This window comes from Puma concolor, chromosome E4, assembly GCF_028749965.1.
Source record: "Puma concolor isolate L17-30 chromosome E4, mPumCon1.1.hap2, whole genome shotgun sequence".
In the NCBI taxonomy this organism is placed as follows: domain Eukaryota; kingdom Metazoa; phylum Chordata; class Mammalia; order Carnivora; family Felidae; genus Puma; species Puma concolor.
The window spans coordinates 71156940-71174544 of record NC_141683.1 but is presented as its reverse complement, the minus strand read 5'-3'; the positions used below and the strand labels follow the sequence as shown (position 1 = coordinate 71174544).

Sequence of the window (17605 nt, the reverse complement as noted above, 5' to 3'; positions counted from 1 at the left end):
AGAAGCCATTATATGCAGATAATGACAGTACTCATAACTATAAAAGTATTGATTCTGAATTAGAAATTGTGAGTTCTTCTTCCGCATCTAGTTTTCCAGCATCTGAAGTACATCTAAGTGAAGAATTACATCAAGATATGCAAAGGTTTAAGAATGAGATAGGCATGTCACAAGTAGAGTTCCTGTCTTTGGAAAGAGAGAAAGTTCAACCTCCAAAAGAGAAGGAGGTCCGCCTTGCTTTTACTCTTGTTTTTTCTCGTTAGCAATTATCTGATCCATTCTGAGTCTCCACTCAAAAGAACAAGAGTGTGCATACAATGGAATTGTCTAAATAAGTAATTGTGTCTGGAAATAGATTATTTCTGCTATCTAACAAAAAGGAGTTCAGGGAAACATTCTTGTGATTTGTTTTCCTTAAAGTTTCAGTGTCAGTCTTCCAAGTAGTATATGAACTGGGAAACTAACTTAGCTATATAAGTACCATGTGACCTCATGAACCAGAATAACCATAAAGAAACTGCTTAAAAACCATAATAATCTCCAGGTTGTGTTTTTTTTTTTAATATATTGGCTTAAATATAAATTGCATTTCCATAAACAATAAAATGAGAAAGAAGCAATAACTAAGAGAAGGAATATAAACACATGTTCCCAGCTAAAGCAATCTATGTATTGCTTCAGTATGTGTCTGTAGACTCTGGGTCTAGGTTTCTTGCTTGTCTAGCAAGACAGCGGGATGCAGGATTACAATGGGAGAGACAGCTAATGTCCCGGAGAACACAGGAGCCCGGATTAAGGGTCCTTGTTCTGTTTTTAATAGGATCAGAAGGCTTCCAAACATGGTGATGGACGTGCACAAAGAGACAATCAATCTGTGAACATGAACTCATGGGCATGAGGGAAAGGGGATTTCAAGATATAGGGTGTTAGGGGTTAGGGTCAATGTAAAACAAAATCCTGGCGCCTGGCAGATGGTTGTTAACAGCTGACCTGAGGCAGCTTCTCTGTTTATCTTAGCTAGTCTAGGGGAGAAGAAAGATGCTACCTCAGGATCCACAAGGCACCTTTCTTTTGCTAATTAGCTCCCCTCTGGGCATCTTCACCCTGCAGCCTACAGCCTATAGCCCTATTTACCTGTTTACCTCATTTGGTCCTTCCTTCCTGTGAAAGCAGCTTTCTGCCATAGTACTCAATTGGGGAGTGTGTCCTCCTGAATATCTAATCTTGTTTACCTCTCACACCTTGGTCTTGGAGCCTTTGCCCCTCCCTCTCTGTACCTAGATACCTAATATTGTTTACCCAAACTTGGGTGTGAGCATCCTATGGCTTTGTAATTTTCTATGCCTGGTTAACCCATCAGTTCAGGCTCAGGGAATTCCTAAGCTGATTCCCCCACAAAAATAGGCAGTCTTGTGTGCTTTATTCACAATCTTGGAACTTAGAATTTCAACATGACCCCTTTGAGATAGGCTTAATAACAGCTATTTGTATTATCACCCCTTTTTTCACATTTTTTAATCTCATTCTCAGATGTTTCTGTTGAGTCAAACCTTCACTTTATGTTCAATAAAGTATGATACCTCTTGGCCTGTATGATTTTTACCATGTAGGTAGCATAAACCTTCAGCAAACCTTCAGTATTTAACTCCAAGGGAGAAAACTGAGTTTTGAGATGTGTGGACTTTAGAAATAGACAAAATCTAGAGATAGCCTCCTTTAAAAGAATAAGTAGCTAATCTCCTCGTCCCAAATCAAGGTATTAATTTACTGTGCGAAAGTCACACTTTTCATGCATCTGACTAATTTAATGAATTTGTGGTAATTTCTCTGATTCAACATTCAAGAATTGTATCGTCTCTTTTGGTGCCATAAAATGCTAGGGAATGCCACTTTAGGAACTTGGTACAAATCATTTAACCTTTTTGAGTTTTACTCGCATTATCAGTAGTAAATGGGATTAAAGGTGATCATTACTTTTATATCCTCTCCCTATAAAGTTTTATGGTTATTGAATGTGAGATTCGGAGAGCATTACTAATTTCCCAGAATGCCACCCTAACGTCTGTTTCACTTTGTTCCTTTTGTGTCGTGGCAAACTTTGGTTCATAAATTTTAGGGGACACTGTCACTTTTTTTGAGAACCTTAGGATCCAAAAGAAAAAGAATTGTAAAAGGCAGTCAGGGAAAGAATAGCTCCGTGCAGAAAGAGGAAAGCTTCCTGGTTTTGTTACAGGAGCACCTCCATGTCACATGTTTTAAATCTGGCTGTTGTGTAAAACCCAGGTGGTAAGGAAAGAAAAGGACACATTTTGTCTCTTGTCTTTTCATTTCTTTGTATCTCTTGGTCAGATGGGGTGGGGTGGGTGGGGAATTCTCAGTAGCAAAGTGTGGATATGAATCAGAGTACAAAATTAAGAAAGCCCTTTTAGAAATTTTGGTAACTTCTGCTTTTTTTAATTCCAACAGAAATGAAGGAGAGTTTATAAAAATTACTATTACTTGTAATGATAAAGTAAACACAAAATATTTTCCTCCATTGAATTTATGACAAACTAAGTGTCAACTGATAAAGTTAATGAAAAAAAACTTCTTTTTATTGACTAAAGTAACAATTACCTTTAGTATCAAGTTCCATTAAAGGTTGAAGAAAAAAAGAAGCACAGAGGAAGTGACATGGAAGTATCAGAAAACATACATGATGCTGCGGCTGCTGGATTAATTCCACAAAGACAGAATGGAAAAACTGATAGCCATCAATTGCCTATTACAGAAAATAAAGATTCTGATAGGTAAGCCTATAGCAATATTTAAATAGTAGGTAATTGTTATTTTCCTATGCAACAATCTTTTCTAGTTTGAGCTAATCTTCATGATGAACAAATTTTGTATTTTTCGTGGAGATATTTCATCCTATGTGCTAATGAGAAAAATGTAAATACCAATGAGATACCATTTTTTGCAGTCATAGTGATAAATATTTTATTAAATAAAATAGCCAAAGTTAGGAAATGTGAGGAAAATGACATTCTTAGACACTGTGGTTAGATGAAATTCGTAACTCCTTTCTGAAAGGTGATTTAGCAGTGTATTTCAAAATTTCAAATATGTCGGGACACCTGGGTGGCACAGTTGGGTAAGCATCCAACTTCGGCTCAGGTCATGATCTTGCACTCACGATCTTGAGCCTTGTGTCAGGCTCTGTGCTAACAGCTCAGAGCCTGGAGCCTGCTTCAGATTCTGTGTCTCCCTCTTTCTCTGCCCCTCCCCTGCTTGTGCTCTGTCTCTGTCACTGTCAAAAATAAATAATATAACGTGAGAAAAATATTTCAGGTAGGCCATCTCTTTATTCCAATGGTTTCATTGCCAGGACTGGGTCCTTCTGAAATACGTGACTTCTATAAGCAAGCGCGTGTGCCTGCACGTGCAAACACACACACACACACACACACACACACACACACATACACTATAAGGGCATTTATTATATATTATACATATACAAAATAGGACAGATATATTAAGGTTACATATATATATATGTTACATGTATATGTGAAGGATATTGTATATGTGAAGGATATAGTCACATGTATATGTGAAGGATATATGTGAAGGAGATAGTCTAAATGTTTATTGACTTATTTTGAGAGACAGACAGAGAATGTGCACACTCGGGAGCCCAAGCATTGAGGGGGAGCAGAGACAGAGAGGGAGAGAGAGAGAATCCCAAGCAGACTCCACGTTAACAGTGCAGAGGCCAACACAGGGCTCGATCTCACGACCACAAGATCATGACCTGAGCCAACATCAACAGTCAGATGCTCACCAGACTGAGCCACCTAGGGGCCCCAGAGATAGGCTAAATATCCATTCATTAATAAGGAAGTAACGTTTCACTTCTATAAAGTAATGGAGTATGTGACCATTTTAAAAAATGAATTTAGGTCTATGTGTACTGATGGTTTAACAAAGTATATTTAAAGCATTTGGTTTGGTTTGACGTCATGTCTTATGCACATTTTGTTAGAATACTTTGAATATCTCCTGAATTGCAAACGGAAGTTCCCTGCTACACTGGCAGTCTACCAACAAAATTGCTAGTTATTAGATTTTTGGTTTTGTTTCCCAGTGCATGAGTGCTCCAATGTTGGACCCTCAACTTAATCTGATTATTGCCAAGAGGATTCACGTGGCAACATGTCTCATATTCTATATAAACATTTCATGGCCCCTGTGCTATAAACCAAGATGCTGGTAATGCAATGAATCGTTTTCATAAAGGTACCTTGCTTGCATGCCATTATCCTGCCTTTTTAGAGAATATATTTCAACATGAACCACACCAAATTTTTCAACAGTGCCTTCATGCTATACAATTTGTGACAATTCAGTTTACAAAGTAGGACAATTTTCTGCATTCCCAACTCCTTTTACTTCTGTACATAAAATTTTAATATGACTCATTACTTTGGATAGTATAAAATATCCTAGAGTTGGGTGACGTTTTAAAAATGTTTGTTTATTTTGAGAGAGAGAGAGAGAGAGAGCATGCACACATGAGTGGGGGAGGAGCAAAGAGAGAGGGAGAGAGAGAATCCCAAGGAGGCTCCATGCTGTCAGTGCAGAGCTCGAAGCTACAGAACCTAGAGATCATGTCCTGAGCTGAAATCGAGAGTTGGATGCTTTGTGGACTGGGCCACCCAGGTGCCCTTAGAGTTTAATAATTTTTATCAAGCACGAAATACTGCCCTTGAAACTTCGTTTTTCTGTGGTCTTTCTAAGCATGAGAAAAATCGTAATCAGCTTATATATATCTAGAAAAAATTTAAGGAGTCTTCTCAGTGTACAATTTTGTGAGTTATTTTGTACCTTGGTCTGGCATTTTAAAAAAGCAAAAAAAAAAACAAAAACAAAAAAAAAAACAAAAAACAAAACCTAGTGTTACATATATGCAATTTTTAAGACTTCCAAATATTACAAAAATACTACCTAATCAGTATGTAACAATTGAAAACTACAGCAATAATAGAAAATTAGATCAACCATGACCATTCCACTTAGCTATGAAATCTGTCAACAGCCTTCTTCACTCTCTGATCCTGATTTCCCTCCCTCCCATCCACTCTTGAATTCATTGTAGCAATTTTCCCTCTCACTCCTCCAGAATTGTTTTTTCAAGGTTACCACCGATTTTCACTTTAATAAATCTAAACAATTTCATACATCTCATTTTACTTAACCTTTCAGCGATATTTGACCCAATGGAAAACTCTCTCCTCCAAAATTCTGTCTCCATGTTGCTTGTAGGCTATCACTCACTCACCTGATTTTCCCGCTGCCTTTCTAGTCTGTACACCTCAGCCTGATTTACTTGTTTCTTCTCGTCCACCACCTTTTAACCCATTGATGTCTTCCAGGAATTTGCCTTTGATTTTCCTTCTCTTGACTTTTACTATCTTGTATATTCTAATGATCCTCAAGTTTACATCTCCAGCCCGGATCTCTCTCCATAATTCCAGGCCCGCATATCAAACTGCCTACTTGATATCTCTTTCTGGATAGCTATTGCAAACTTAACATGTCCCAAATTGAGCTCCTGATATTCTTTCTTAATATTTGCCTTTCATGTCTTTCCTAATTGAGTTAATAACAGTTCTACGTGTTGCTCTGCTAAAAAACTTGGTGTCATCTTTGACTCCTGTCTTTTTTTTTCTTTTTTCTTTCACTTTTTCTTTCTCTTTTCTTTTTCTTTTTCATACACATCACATCTCATCTGTCAGCAAATCTTGTCATGTCTTCCTTCAAATATATCGAGAATCCAAACACATCTTCCATGACCAATAGACTATCATCTGTTTTTTATATTGGTGTAATAGGTAACTAAATGGTCTTCTTGTTTGTTTGTTTCTTCTTTTGTTTTTCCTCTGTTTCCGTTAATTCTAAACACATTGGATCTAGTAAAACGTAAGTCGGATTGTGTCCTTCCTCTGCTCCAAGCCTAATTGCCTCCCATTTCGCTCAGAGTACATGCCAAAACTCTTCCTAATGCCGACAAGGCCTGGACATGATCAGGTGTCTCCTTCTCTCTCTCTGATTTGAACTCTTTTCTACCCCTTTCATTCTGTCCAGCCATACTGATTTCTCACTACTCTTTAAGTACTTCGGACATACTTCTGTCCTTGCTGTTCACTCTATCTGGAATGCTTTCCCTCAGATACCTCATGGCTTGCTTTTTCCTTTTTTGTTTGTTTCTCCTTTCAGGTTTTTGCTTAAAAGTCACTTTCTCAGCAAGGCCTTTCTTGGCCATCCTGACTAGTACTTCAACTACCCTTTTCCCTGTAACACATCAAAATGTGATTTCTCTGCTTTAGTTTTTCTCCTCTAATACTGTATATTTTGCCTGTGTAGCTTATTGTTATTGTATGTTTACTTCACTCATGAGTAGGATTGTTATCTGTTCATTGCCATGTCCTCAGTGCCTAGAAAATGTTCTAGTCTATATAGTACTTATTCAATAATGTTTATTGAGTGAACGGAGTTTAACTTGTGTGTATAGTTTTTAACATAATACTAGCCCCCACCTTGACCAACTTTGGCGTGGGTTCATTCTGACAACTGAACCTGTCAGTTATATACAGTTTTTGGATTTTGGGGGGCCCAATATTGTGTTTACTTCCTACTTGCTCTTTTAGTTGTATTTATGTTAGTTTTAATTATGGTGAAATGTATCAAAGAAATAGCAAACTTCCTTTATAATTATTAAGGAAACTAAAATATGGTGGCAAATTATTATAGGACTTTAAAAATTCTTGCCAAAGATTATGAGCCCTCAATATCTGAAATAAAAAGATGAAGTTGGAATTGATCACTTCCAAATAAGAGCGAGCTATGCTGGTTAGGTATAGTCTTTTTTAACAGAGCAGTCTGCTATTCTTATACAGGGTTTGGGGAAGAGTGGAGTTTAAAAATTAGGGGACTTTCAGAAAATTAAATGGTTTTTCATCATCTGAAGCACCATGCTTATTTGGGTGAGACTGTTGTGGATTGGTTGGCACGCTGAAGCATGTGTATTGGAGTCATTGTTGTCCTTTATATTCGCTGTCTTTCAGAAGGAAGGAGCTGAAATGGATTGGTTGGTGAGTAGGGCTGGTGGGCATTGATTAACACATTTAAAACTGATTCTGCTGGCTTCTTGTTACCATGGCTACGTGTTAGGGTTTCTTTTGGTTTGGTTTTGTTTTGTTTTTTCTAAGTTGGAGGTGGCTTTCACCAGATGTTTTCTACTTAAAAGTTGCTTCTATTGACTGGGTTCAAAATGAAAGCTATTTCAAATACTATAATTACAGATTCATTTTTGAAGTTTGGGTCGAGAGGTGATAATTGCTTTCACAAAGATTCTTCTTTTCTTGGATGTTATTTCCATGAAAAAAGTTATCTGTATAACAGTTTTTTGAAAAAAACCACAATTGTTCGTTTTGTTTTTGTTTTTGGTGCTCTTCGGGGCTCATGTTTAAGTCCTAAATAATCTGTGGGAAATTTCATTATTTTTGGAAATGTACGTAGCTGTATGGTAATAATATTCTGTTGCATGCATTTAGTCCATGAAAACAGAATTATAATTTTCTTTTTGGTGAATCCCCCATTTTTTTCCTATCAGGATTAGATATTAGGCGAAAAGTATGCAAAAGTTACCAAATCATTTTTAAAAATTTTTTAAAATGTTTATTCATTTGGAGAGAGACAAAGTGAGAGTTGGGGACGGGCAGAGAGAAGGGGAGGCAAAGATTCCGAAGCAGGCTCCAGACTCTGGGATGTCAGCACACAGCCTGATGTGGGGCTCGAAGCCACAAACCCTTAGATCACAAACCGAGCCAAAGTCATACACTTAACGTACTGAGCCATCCAGGCGCCGCAAACCATTTTTTTTTAAACAAAAGCATAACTAATCAGATGATTGTTATTTCTGAGCGATAGATAATAACATATGAGTACTTTTGAATTTTTGAAGTTTTTCCAGATTTATGAGATATAAGTAACATACATCTGTGTAACTGTAAGGTGTACCTGTATTAATTTGATACACTTTTATATTGTCAAATGATTACCACAATAGTGTTAATAGTTCCATCATCTCACATAAATATCATTTCTTGTTTGTGATGATCTAGTCTTGTAGCAACTTTCAAATGATATGATACAGTATTGTTCACTGTAATCACCATCCTGCACATTAAATACCCAGAATTAATTAATCTTGTGACAGGTAGTTTGTACCCTTTGACCAATATCTACCCATTTCTCACAGCCTCCTAACCCTGGAAACCACCAGTCTGTTCTGTTTTTCGTGCAATTTTTTTTTAATTCCACATATAAGTCAGATCATACAGTGTTTGTCTTCCTGTGTCTGACTTCTTTTCACTAAGGATAAAGCCCTCAAGTTTCACTCATGTTGTCACAACTGGCAGGATTTCCTTCTTGTTTGTGGCTGAAAATATTCCATTGTAACTGTATACCATATTTTTTAATCCATGGATCCACTGATGGATGCTCAGGTTGTTTCTTGACTATTTTTTTAATTTTTTTTTTAGCGTTTATTTATTTTTGAGACAGAGAGAGACAAAGCATGAACGGGGGAGGGTCAGAGAGAGGGAGACACAGAATCTGAAACAGGCTCCAGGCTCTGAGCTGTCAGCACAGAACCCGACGCGGGGCTTGAACTCACGGACCGCGAGATCATGACCTGGGCCGAAGTCGGCCACTTAACCGACTGAGCCGCCCAGGCGCCCCATGTTTCTTGACTATTGTAAATAATGCTGCAATAAACATAGGGCTGCAGATATCTCTCCAAGGTAAGGATGTCATGTCTTTAAGACATATACCCAGAAATGGGATTATTGGCTCATATGGAGGTTCTATTTTTAGTTTGTTGAGGAGCCACCATACTGTTTTACGTAGTGGCTGTCCCAATTTACAGTCCTACAGGAGTACAAGGAATTCCTTTCCTGTACATCCTTGCCAACGATATCTCTTGTCTTTTTGACAATAGCCATTTTAATAGGTCAAAGTGATATCTATATACTGCAGTTTTGACTTGCATTTCCCTGATGAATAGTGATATCGAGCACCTTCTTGTGTACCCTTGGCTATTTGAATATGTTTTGAGGAGAGACGTCTTTTAAGGTGCCTTGCCCAGTTTTTAATTATATTTGCTTTTAGCTGTTGAATTGTACGAATTCCTCACACATTTTAGATATTGACGTTTTTCATATTTGTAGCTTGCAAATGTCTTCATCCTTTCCATAGGTTGCCTTTCCGTCATGTTGCTTGTTTCTTTTGCTGTGCAGAAACATTGCTGATTGCATTGGTTGTTTTTGCTTTTATTGCTTGTACTTTGGATGTCCTATCCTAAATCATTTGTAAGATCTATGTCAAGGAGCTTTTATCCTCTGTTTTCTTCTAGGAGTTTTATGATTTAAGATTTTATATAGGAGTCTTTATTTGCGTTTGGGTTGACTTTTGTGAGTGGTGTAAGGTAGAGGCACAGTTTTATTCTTTTGCATGTTAATATCCAGTTTTCTCACCTTCATGTATTGAAGAGATTACCTTTTCTCTTTTGAGTATTCTTGGGTCTCTCAACAAAGAGACTTTATGCATGGGTTTTTAGTTGACTTTATGCATGGGTTTATTTCTGGGTTCTTGATTCTGTTTCATTCATCTTTGTGCTTGTTTTTGCGCAACTTCATATGGTTTTTGTTACCATAACTTTGTAATAGTGTGACACCAGCAAGTGTGATGCTTCCAGCTTTGTTCTTCTTTCTTAGGATTGTTTTGGCTATTTGGGGTCTTTCTTGTTCCTTACACATTTGAGGAATGCTTTTCCTATTTCTGTGAAAAAGGTCATTGGAATTTTGACAAGGATTGCATTGACTCTGTGGGTGGTTTCAGGTAATGTGGATATTTAATGATGCTAATTTTTTGAATCCATAAACAACGGGGTATCTTCCCATTTGTTTGTGTCTCTGCTGTTTCTTTTACCAATGTCTTGTAGTTTTTACTGTACCTATCTTTCAGAAATCCTTGATTAAATTTATTCCAAAGTATTTTGTTCTTTTTGATGCTTTGGGGAAGGGGATTTTTTTTCCTTATATTTCTTTGTCAGCTATTTCATTGTTATTGTTTAGAAATGCAACTGATCTCTTGATGCTGATTTTGTAATTTTTTTTTACTAAATATAATCTATTGTCAAATTGGTTTCCATACAACACCCAGTGCTCATCCCAACAGGTGCCCTTCTCAATGCCTATCACCCACTTTCCCCTCTCCCCCACCTCCTATCAACCCTTAGTTTATTATCAGTGTTTACGAGTCTCTTATTGTTTGCCTCCCTCCCTCTCTGTAACTTTTTTTCCCCGACCCCCCACCCATGGTCTCCTGTCGAGTTTCTCAGGATCCACATATAGGTGAAATCATATGGTATCTGTCTTTCTCTGCCTGACTTATTTCACTTTGCATAATACCCTCCAGTTCCATCCACGTTGTTGAAAATGGCCAGATTTCACTCTTTCTCATTGCCAAGTAGTATTCCACTGTATATATAAACCACATCTTCTTTCTCCATTCGTTGGGTGATGGACATTTAGGCTCTTTCCATAATTTGGCGATTGCTGAAAGTGCTACTGTATACATTGGGGTACATGTGCCCCTAAGCATCAGCACTCCTGTATCCCTTGGGTAAATTCCCAGCAGTGCTATTGCTGGGTCCTAGGGTTGTTCTATTTTTAATTATTTTAGGAAGCTCTACGCTGTTTTCCAGAGTGGCTGCACCAGTTTGCATTCCCACCAACAGTGCAAGAGGGTTCCTGTTTCTCCACATCCTGGCCAGCATCTGTAGTCTCCTGATTTGTTCATTTTAGCCACTCTGACCAGCGTGAGGTCATATCTCAGTGTGGTTTAGATTAGTATTTCCCTGATGAGGAGTGACGTTGAGCATCTTTCCATGTGTCTGTTGTCCATCTGGATGTCTTCTTTGGAAAAGTGTCTATTCATGTCTTCTGCCCATTTCTTCCCTGGATTATTTGTTTTGTGGGTGTGGGGTTTGGTGAGTTCTTTACAGGTTCTGGATATTAGCCCTTCCTTTATGTGATATGTCATTTGCAAATATCTTCTCCCATTCTGTCGGTTGCCTTTCGGTTTTGTGGATTGATTCCTTTGCAGTGCAGAAGATTTTTATCTTGACGAGGTCCCAATAGTTTATTTTTGCTTTCCATTCCCTTGCCTTTGGGGATATGTCAAGTAAGAAATTGCTGCGGCGGAGGTCAAAGAGGTTTTTTTCCTGCTTTCTCCTCAAGAGTTTTGATGGTTTCCTGTCTCACAGTCAGGTCCTTCATCCATTTTGAGTTTATTTGTGTGTATGGTGTAAGAAAAGTCGTCTAGATTCATTCTTCTGCATGTTGCTGTCCAGTTCTCCCAGAAGAAAGAGACTGTCTTTTTTTCTCATGGGATACTCTTTCCTGCTTTGTCAATGTTTAGTTGGCCATACATTTGTGGGTTCACCTCTGGGGTTTCTATTCTATTCCATCGGTCTGTGTGTCTGTTTTTGTGCCAATACCATACTGTCTTGATGATCACAGCTTTGTAGTAGAGGCTAAAGAGACAGAGTGTGAACAGGGGAGGGGTAGAGAGACAGAGACAGAGAGAGAGAGAGAGAGAGAATCCAAAGCAGGCTCCAGGCTCTGAACTGTCAGCACAGAGCCCAATAGGGGGCTTGAACCACAAACCACGAGATCATGAACTTAGCCGAAGTCAGAAGCTTAACTGACTGAGCCACCAAGGCACCCCTGCATCTTTATGTTGATTTTGTATCCTTCATCCTTGGAACAAACAGCTTTTTGGTGGTATCTTCAGGATTTTCTATATATAATAACATATCATCTGCAAACAAAGACAGTTTTATTTCTTCTTTTCTGATTTGGGTGCCTTTATTTCCTTTTCTTGCCTGACTGCTTTGGCTAGGACTTCCTCTATCCTGTTGAATAGGAGTAGTCAAGTGGGCAACTTTGCCTTGTTCTTGAACTTAGAGTAAAAGCTTTCCGTTTTTTACCACTGCATATGATGTTGGCTATGGGCTTATCATATTGGGCTTCATTATGTCCAGGTGTGAAAATTCAGTACCCACATTGTTGAGAGTTTTTATCCTGAAAAGATGTTGAATTTTGTCAAATGCTTTTTTCTCCCATGCTGGGATGATGATATGATTTTTTTTTTATCCTGTTAATGTGGTGTATCAAATGTATTTATTCTATTTGATTTCTGAAGGATAATTTTGCTGAGTAAAGTATTATTGATTGGTAGTCTTTTTTCTCTTAGCACTTTTAATATGTAATCCCACTGCCTCCTTGCATGGAAGGTTTCTGCTGAGACATTGCTAATAGCCTTATGAGGGTTCACTTGTAGTCACATAGTCTTTCCTCACTCTTTTTCATTCTTTTGACTTTGTTCTCTGCTGACTGGATAAATTGATAGTTCCTGTCTTTCAATTCACATTTTTTTTTGCTTGATCCATTTCCTGTCAGTGATCACTCTTGCTTTTTTCATCTCCTTCATTATACTCTTCAGCTCCAGGATTTTTGTTTAGTTAGCTTTTACTATTTCCAGCTCTTTGTTAAGCTTCTCATTTTATTCATAGAGTGTTTTTCTGATTTTATTGAATTGGCTTTTTGTGTTTTTCTTGTAACTCACTGAGTTTCCATAAAACTGCTATTTTTGAATTCTCTTTTGAATAAATTACAGATCTCCATGTGTTTCCGATTGATTACTGGAAGATTATTGTGATCCTTTGATGGTATCCTATTTCCTTGATATTTTATATTCTTTGCAGTTTTGCATTGCTGTCTTTGCGTTTGAAGTAGCAGTCACTTCCTCCAGTCTTTAATGACTACCTCTTCAGTGTGTCCAAACCTGACTTTTTTGCTCCGGTGGTATGCTGGAAATTCTCTGCAGGACACCTGGTTTTCCAAAAAGGCTCTCTCATCCATGGGTGATCATCTTAGAGAGTGTTTTCTAGGGAGGGACTCCCAGATGTGGCTGAGAGGGAGGGGCTGGAGGCACTTTATGGGCTATTGCTAGGTCCACAGATTAGACTGTAGTATGTCTGCCTGTTACCTGATGCACGGGTAGGCAAGACCTTTCCTCGGTCCCTTGGAATATGGTGCTAGATTCCCACAGCTCCTGCAAAGGCAGTTTTGCCCGTGGGTGGATAAGATGCCAGTTTGTTGTAGGTGGGGAGACACAACAAGGTACATCTTGTTCAGCTATCATACTGATATCGCTCTGACATATGGGTATTTTAAAAGTAGTTTTTCCCCTAAGATATTTCCCTGATTTCTTCTTTCATTTTATATGGACCTCATGCTACTTTAAAACTTTGTTGAAATTAAGCATTCTTATATTTAAAAGCAAAGCCAAAAATAGAGCACAAATCTAGTTATTACTCCCATGTCTAAGAGTCACTGCCTTTAGGCAATGAACTCTAACTTTTTAGTGTAACCTTCAAGGTTCTTCAGAATCTTTCCTGACTGATCTCTTACTACTTGCTTCCATGTATTTTATGTTTTTTTTTTTTTCCAAGTTCCTAAAAGCTTATACTTTTTCCTTTCAAGGCACCTAGATGCCATCTGTGTAATCTTTGTGCTCACATTCTAATCTCTAAGAAAATGGTTTTCTCCTGTTTTTTTCCCTGGTGACCTCTGCTGTTTATTTTCCCTCTTCAGTAAAGCCTTTCTTGTCCTCACTTACAGCTTTTCACATGTCAATTCTTACAAATCGCATTGTATTCTAATTGTATATTTATCTGTGTTTGAAGCACCAGATGAGTATTTCCTTGTGTATGGTTGGTACTTCAACACTGTTCTCTGAATTAGTCAAATTAAGTCAGATGGGTAAAATTCAGAACTTGATGAAAATTGTCTTTTTATTCTTTATCAGTAAAATTATTAGAAAACATTGGCTTTTTTATGGCTTTTTAATGGCTTTTTTTTTTTTTTTTTTAAGGAGGGAACGTGGTTTACATATGAAGAAGTTAAAGAGAGGTGAAAATGAAAAAGGGACATCAGAAGGATCTGTGATCACACCAGTGTTGCAGAAGGCAGATGCCCTAACTGGTGGTCCACTACAAAAGAATGATGGCAGTCATTTCAGTGAAAAGGATCAGCATGAAAGCAGGTAAAATCTGTAAATTCTTTATGTGCCTGTGAAGGAATTTTAGCAGTGATTACCTTTGTGGAAATAAAATGCTGTAGTGTAGGTAGGTCCAAGCTAAAGCAAGAAATACTCAACATATCAAACACCCTGCTTGAAAAGTTGTGCTGAGGGTAAGTGACTTTGTCAAGGAGCAGTTTCAGTAGTCACCATGGAAGCATGGAAGATGAGTAAGTGTAAACAACTCCTTAGAGCATTTTAATTGGGAAAGGTAATAGAGTAATGGATGATAACTGAAAAAGAATGTGAATTGCAAAGGCATTTTCTCTCTTTTTATTTTAAGATGGGAGCTTTTAGAGAATGTATTCTGTTGGAAATGATCAATAGATATAGACATGGTTAGTTAATTTAATTTTGTTTGCGTTTCCAAACATTAGGAAGTTTGTTGATTGTATTACATTATCTTTTAAAAATGATAGGGGCGCCTGGGTGGCGAAGTCGGTTGAGCGTCCGACTTCAGCCAGGTCACGATCTCGCGGTCCGTGAGTTCGAGCCCCGCGTCAGGCTCTGGGCTGATGGCTCAGAGCCTGGAGCCTGTTTCCGATTCTGTGTCTCCCTCTCTCTCTGCCCCTCCCCCGTTCATGCTCTGTCTCTCTCTGTCCCAAAAAAAAAAATAAATAAACGTTGAAAAAAAAATTATAGTAATTGTCTTTAGTACTCTTATTCATGTGATTTTGTGCAAGAAGTTGGTTTATTCTGAATTGGTTCCACAATGGGGTATTCTCATACAATTGAATGTGCAGATTTAAAAATATATATGTATATATGCAAGTATATATATATATATATATATATTTATATATTAAATATATTAAATTAAATTAATTAATTTAATTAAATTAATTAATTTAATAAAATAATTAAATAATTTAAAATAAGTCAATTAATTTAATTTAATACTTAAATTAAATTAAATAATTAATTAAATTCAATATATATTTATATATATATTTATATATATGGCTGTATAATTTCTTATATGTATATTTATTATATGTATATTATATGTATAACATACATATTATATATATGTATATGCATAATATACAAACTATATGTATAATTTCTTATATATGTTTATATAAGTATATGTGTATAAGTTCTATATGTATATATTTGTACACACACACACTTATCATAAATGTATGCAAACACTGAGGCCATTCTGAATAAAAGTAATCCTTCCTTGATGATTTTTAGATATCCAGTGCCTTTGATAGTATCACAAGTAGCTATGATTTTGTTAGGGACTTTAAAGTATCTGGTTCTATTAAGTTAATATTATTTAGGTTCTGGGGAAAGGGGAAGATTTTGTTTATTTACAATTGGAAAAGAAACTAGTGATCCATAACAGATTATTCCTTTTGGACTAGAGAGCTCTAAATTACCAAAACCATGCTTCCTGTACCAACAGTGCCATTGACACAGATTGTATGCTCAATAAGTATGTGTTGAATGTGGGGATAAACAGTGGAATGAATGAATGAGTGAATGAATGAATGAATGCCTGTTGAGGAACTTCTCTAGAAGAAGCAAATCTTTAGTTTATTGAAAGTAGATTTCCCATCTTGCCAAGTAAAAAAAATCTTACACAGATTCAGAAATTGTTATGTATCACTATACAGAAGATTCAGAAATTGTTATGTATCACTATAAGATTCAGAAATTGTTATGTATCACTATAGCTAGAAATCAAATCACAATATAGATTCATTTGCTGTCATATTAGTTAGAAACACTGGAGTATTACTTTAACCACATAGTATAAAACAGATGCTTTGAAGGCACATTCCTGGGTTTGAATTCAGGGTCTGTTCTTGGCCAGCGACTAGGGCTTCTTGGGCAAGTCACTTCGACTTTCTGTGCCTCATTCTCTTCCTGTGTAACATACCTAATATAATAACCTACTTCATAGGATTGTTGTGGGGCTTCAAATACCTTGAAGACATGTAAAGTGCACATAGTAATGCCTAGAGAGTAGTTGCATAGTGAGTCTCCAACACGTTAATATCATGATTGTTAAAAAGGGGTTCTTTCATATAGGGACTTAACTTGCACTTTCCAAGTAGGTTTTAGTGCCAGTAAAAGCTTATTTTTAGTAAAATGACAACAACACAAACAATGGTATTATTCCTAGCAAATAATGCAAGTAGCATTAGGATTTTCCTTTGCTTTTGTTAGTTTTTACCTAACGTTAGTACTTTGTTGTGCTTGCTTCAGCAGCACATATACTGGAACTGGATAAACCTAATCCTTTGTTAATATTAGCAGTAGTATGTTTTCGATGTTGTTTAATGTTACTCTGTTGTTTAATCCCCTTTGTAGAAAATTAGTTTCAAATGCAGAGATTTTATATCAGAAACAATAGGTTTAGATACGCTTTGTATTTTAAGTATTTAATATTTGACTGAAAACAATTGTTGCTCTTTTTCAGACCTGCAAAGAAAATTTCTAAGAAAAAGAACAAGGTATGCAAAAGAGACAATGTAATTTTATTTTATTTATTATTTATTTTATTTTATTTTATTTATTATTTAATTTTATTTTCTTTATTATTTTATTATTTATTTTATTTTATTATCATATTATTTTGATACATATTTGTTAGGAATATTGTTCAGTGGCAAAAAATTACTTTATGAAAGATGTAGTGAAAAAATAGAAAATCTTCCTTTGTTGTAGAGACATTTGCTGTGAAAAAGTTACTTAGAAATACTAGCTATGGATAACAGTGTCTTTTTGATAAAAATCCGTTCTTTTAAAAAGTCTCTATGGTTTCGCTTTTAAATGTTCATTCACTTATTTTTAAAATGTATTTTGAGAGAGAGCATGCACAAGTGGGGGAGGGGCCGAGGGAGAGGGGGAGAGAGAATCCCAAGCAGGCTCCATGCTGTCATTGTGGAGGTCAACGTGGGACTCAAACTCAGGAACCCTGAGGTCATGACCTGAGCCAAAATGGAGTCGGATGCTCAACCGACTGAGCCAGTCAGGTGCCCCTGTTTTTGCTTTTATAAAAAGATGGCTATTTATCACTTCTCTACACCTAGTGTATTTTATAAATATTTGGGGGACATTTTGAAATGGTATTATTCATTCGTAGGTCAAAAAGCAAATTACTTCTATGGATGACCTTGTCGACTTCATTCAGTCATCTGAAAGAGCTTCAGAGCATTGTGAGTTGCCTTACTCCAAGAATTTCATGTTGCTGATTGAACAACTTGGCATGGATTGTAAAGGTAGGAAGCCTTTTTACGTATATTGCTGTAGTAATATGTGCACACCTTGCCTACTACTGCACCATAGAGCACTGCTGTATTATAGAGCTGCTCATCTCAGAAATATGTTTTAT

General features: G+C 36.8%; 1 protein-coding gene across 10 annotated transcripts in view; it reads left to right on the top strand.

Annotated features, from left to right (window-relative positions):
- Window positions 1–17605, top strand: part of LOC147572807 (ankyrin repeat domain-containing protein 26-like) — a 626452-nt gene that overhangs the window by 39619 nt on the left and 569228 nt on the right. For 9 of the 10 annotated variants that reach the window (XR_015245799.1, XR_015245800.1, XR_015245801.1 and 6 more), the window contains exons 10-13: window positions 2623–2789; window positions 14050–14220; window positions 16691–16724; window positions 17357–17492. Coding sequence is in view for 5 of the 10 variants with exons in the window: in XM_086693296.1 (XP_086549422.1) it covers window positions 2623–2789; window positions 14050–14220; window positions 16691–16724; window positions 17357–17492 (508 nt within the window). In the remaining 5 variants the exon portion in view is untranslated. The remainder of the gene's footprint in view (window positions 1–2622; window positions 2790–14049; window positions 14221–16690; window positions 16725–17356; window positions 17493–17605) is intronic. The other variant, XR_015245802.1, reaches the window with a different exon arrangement.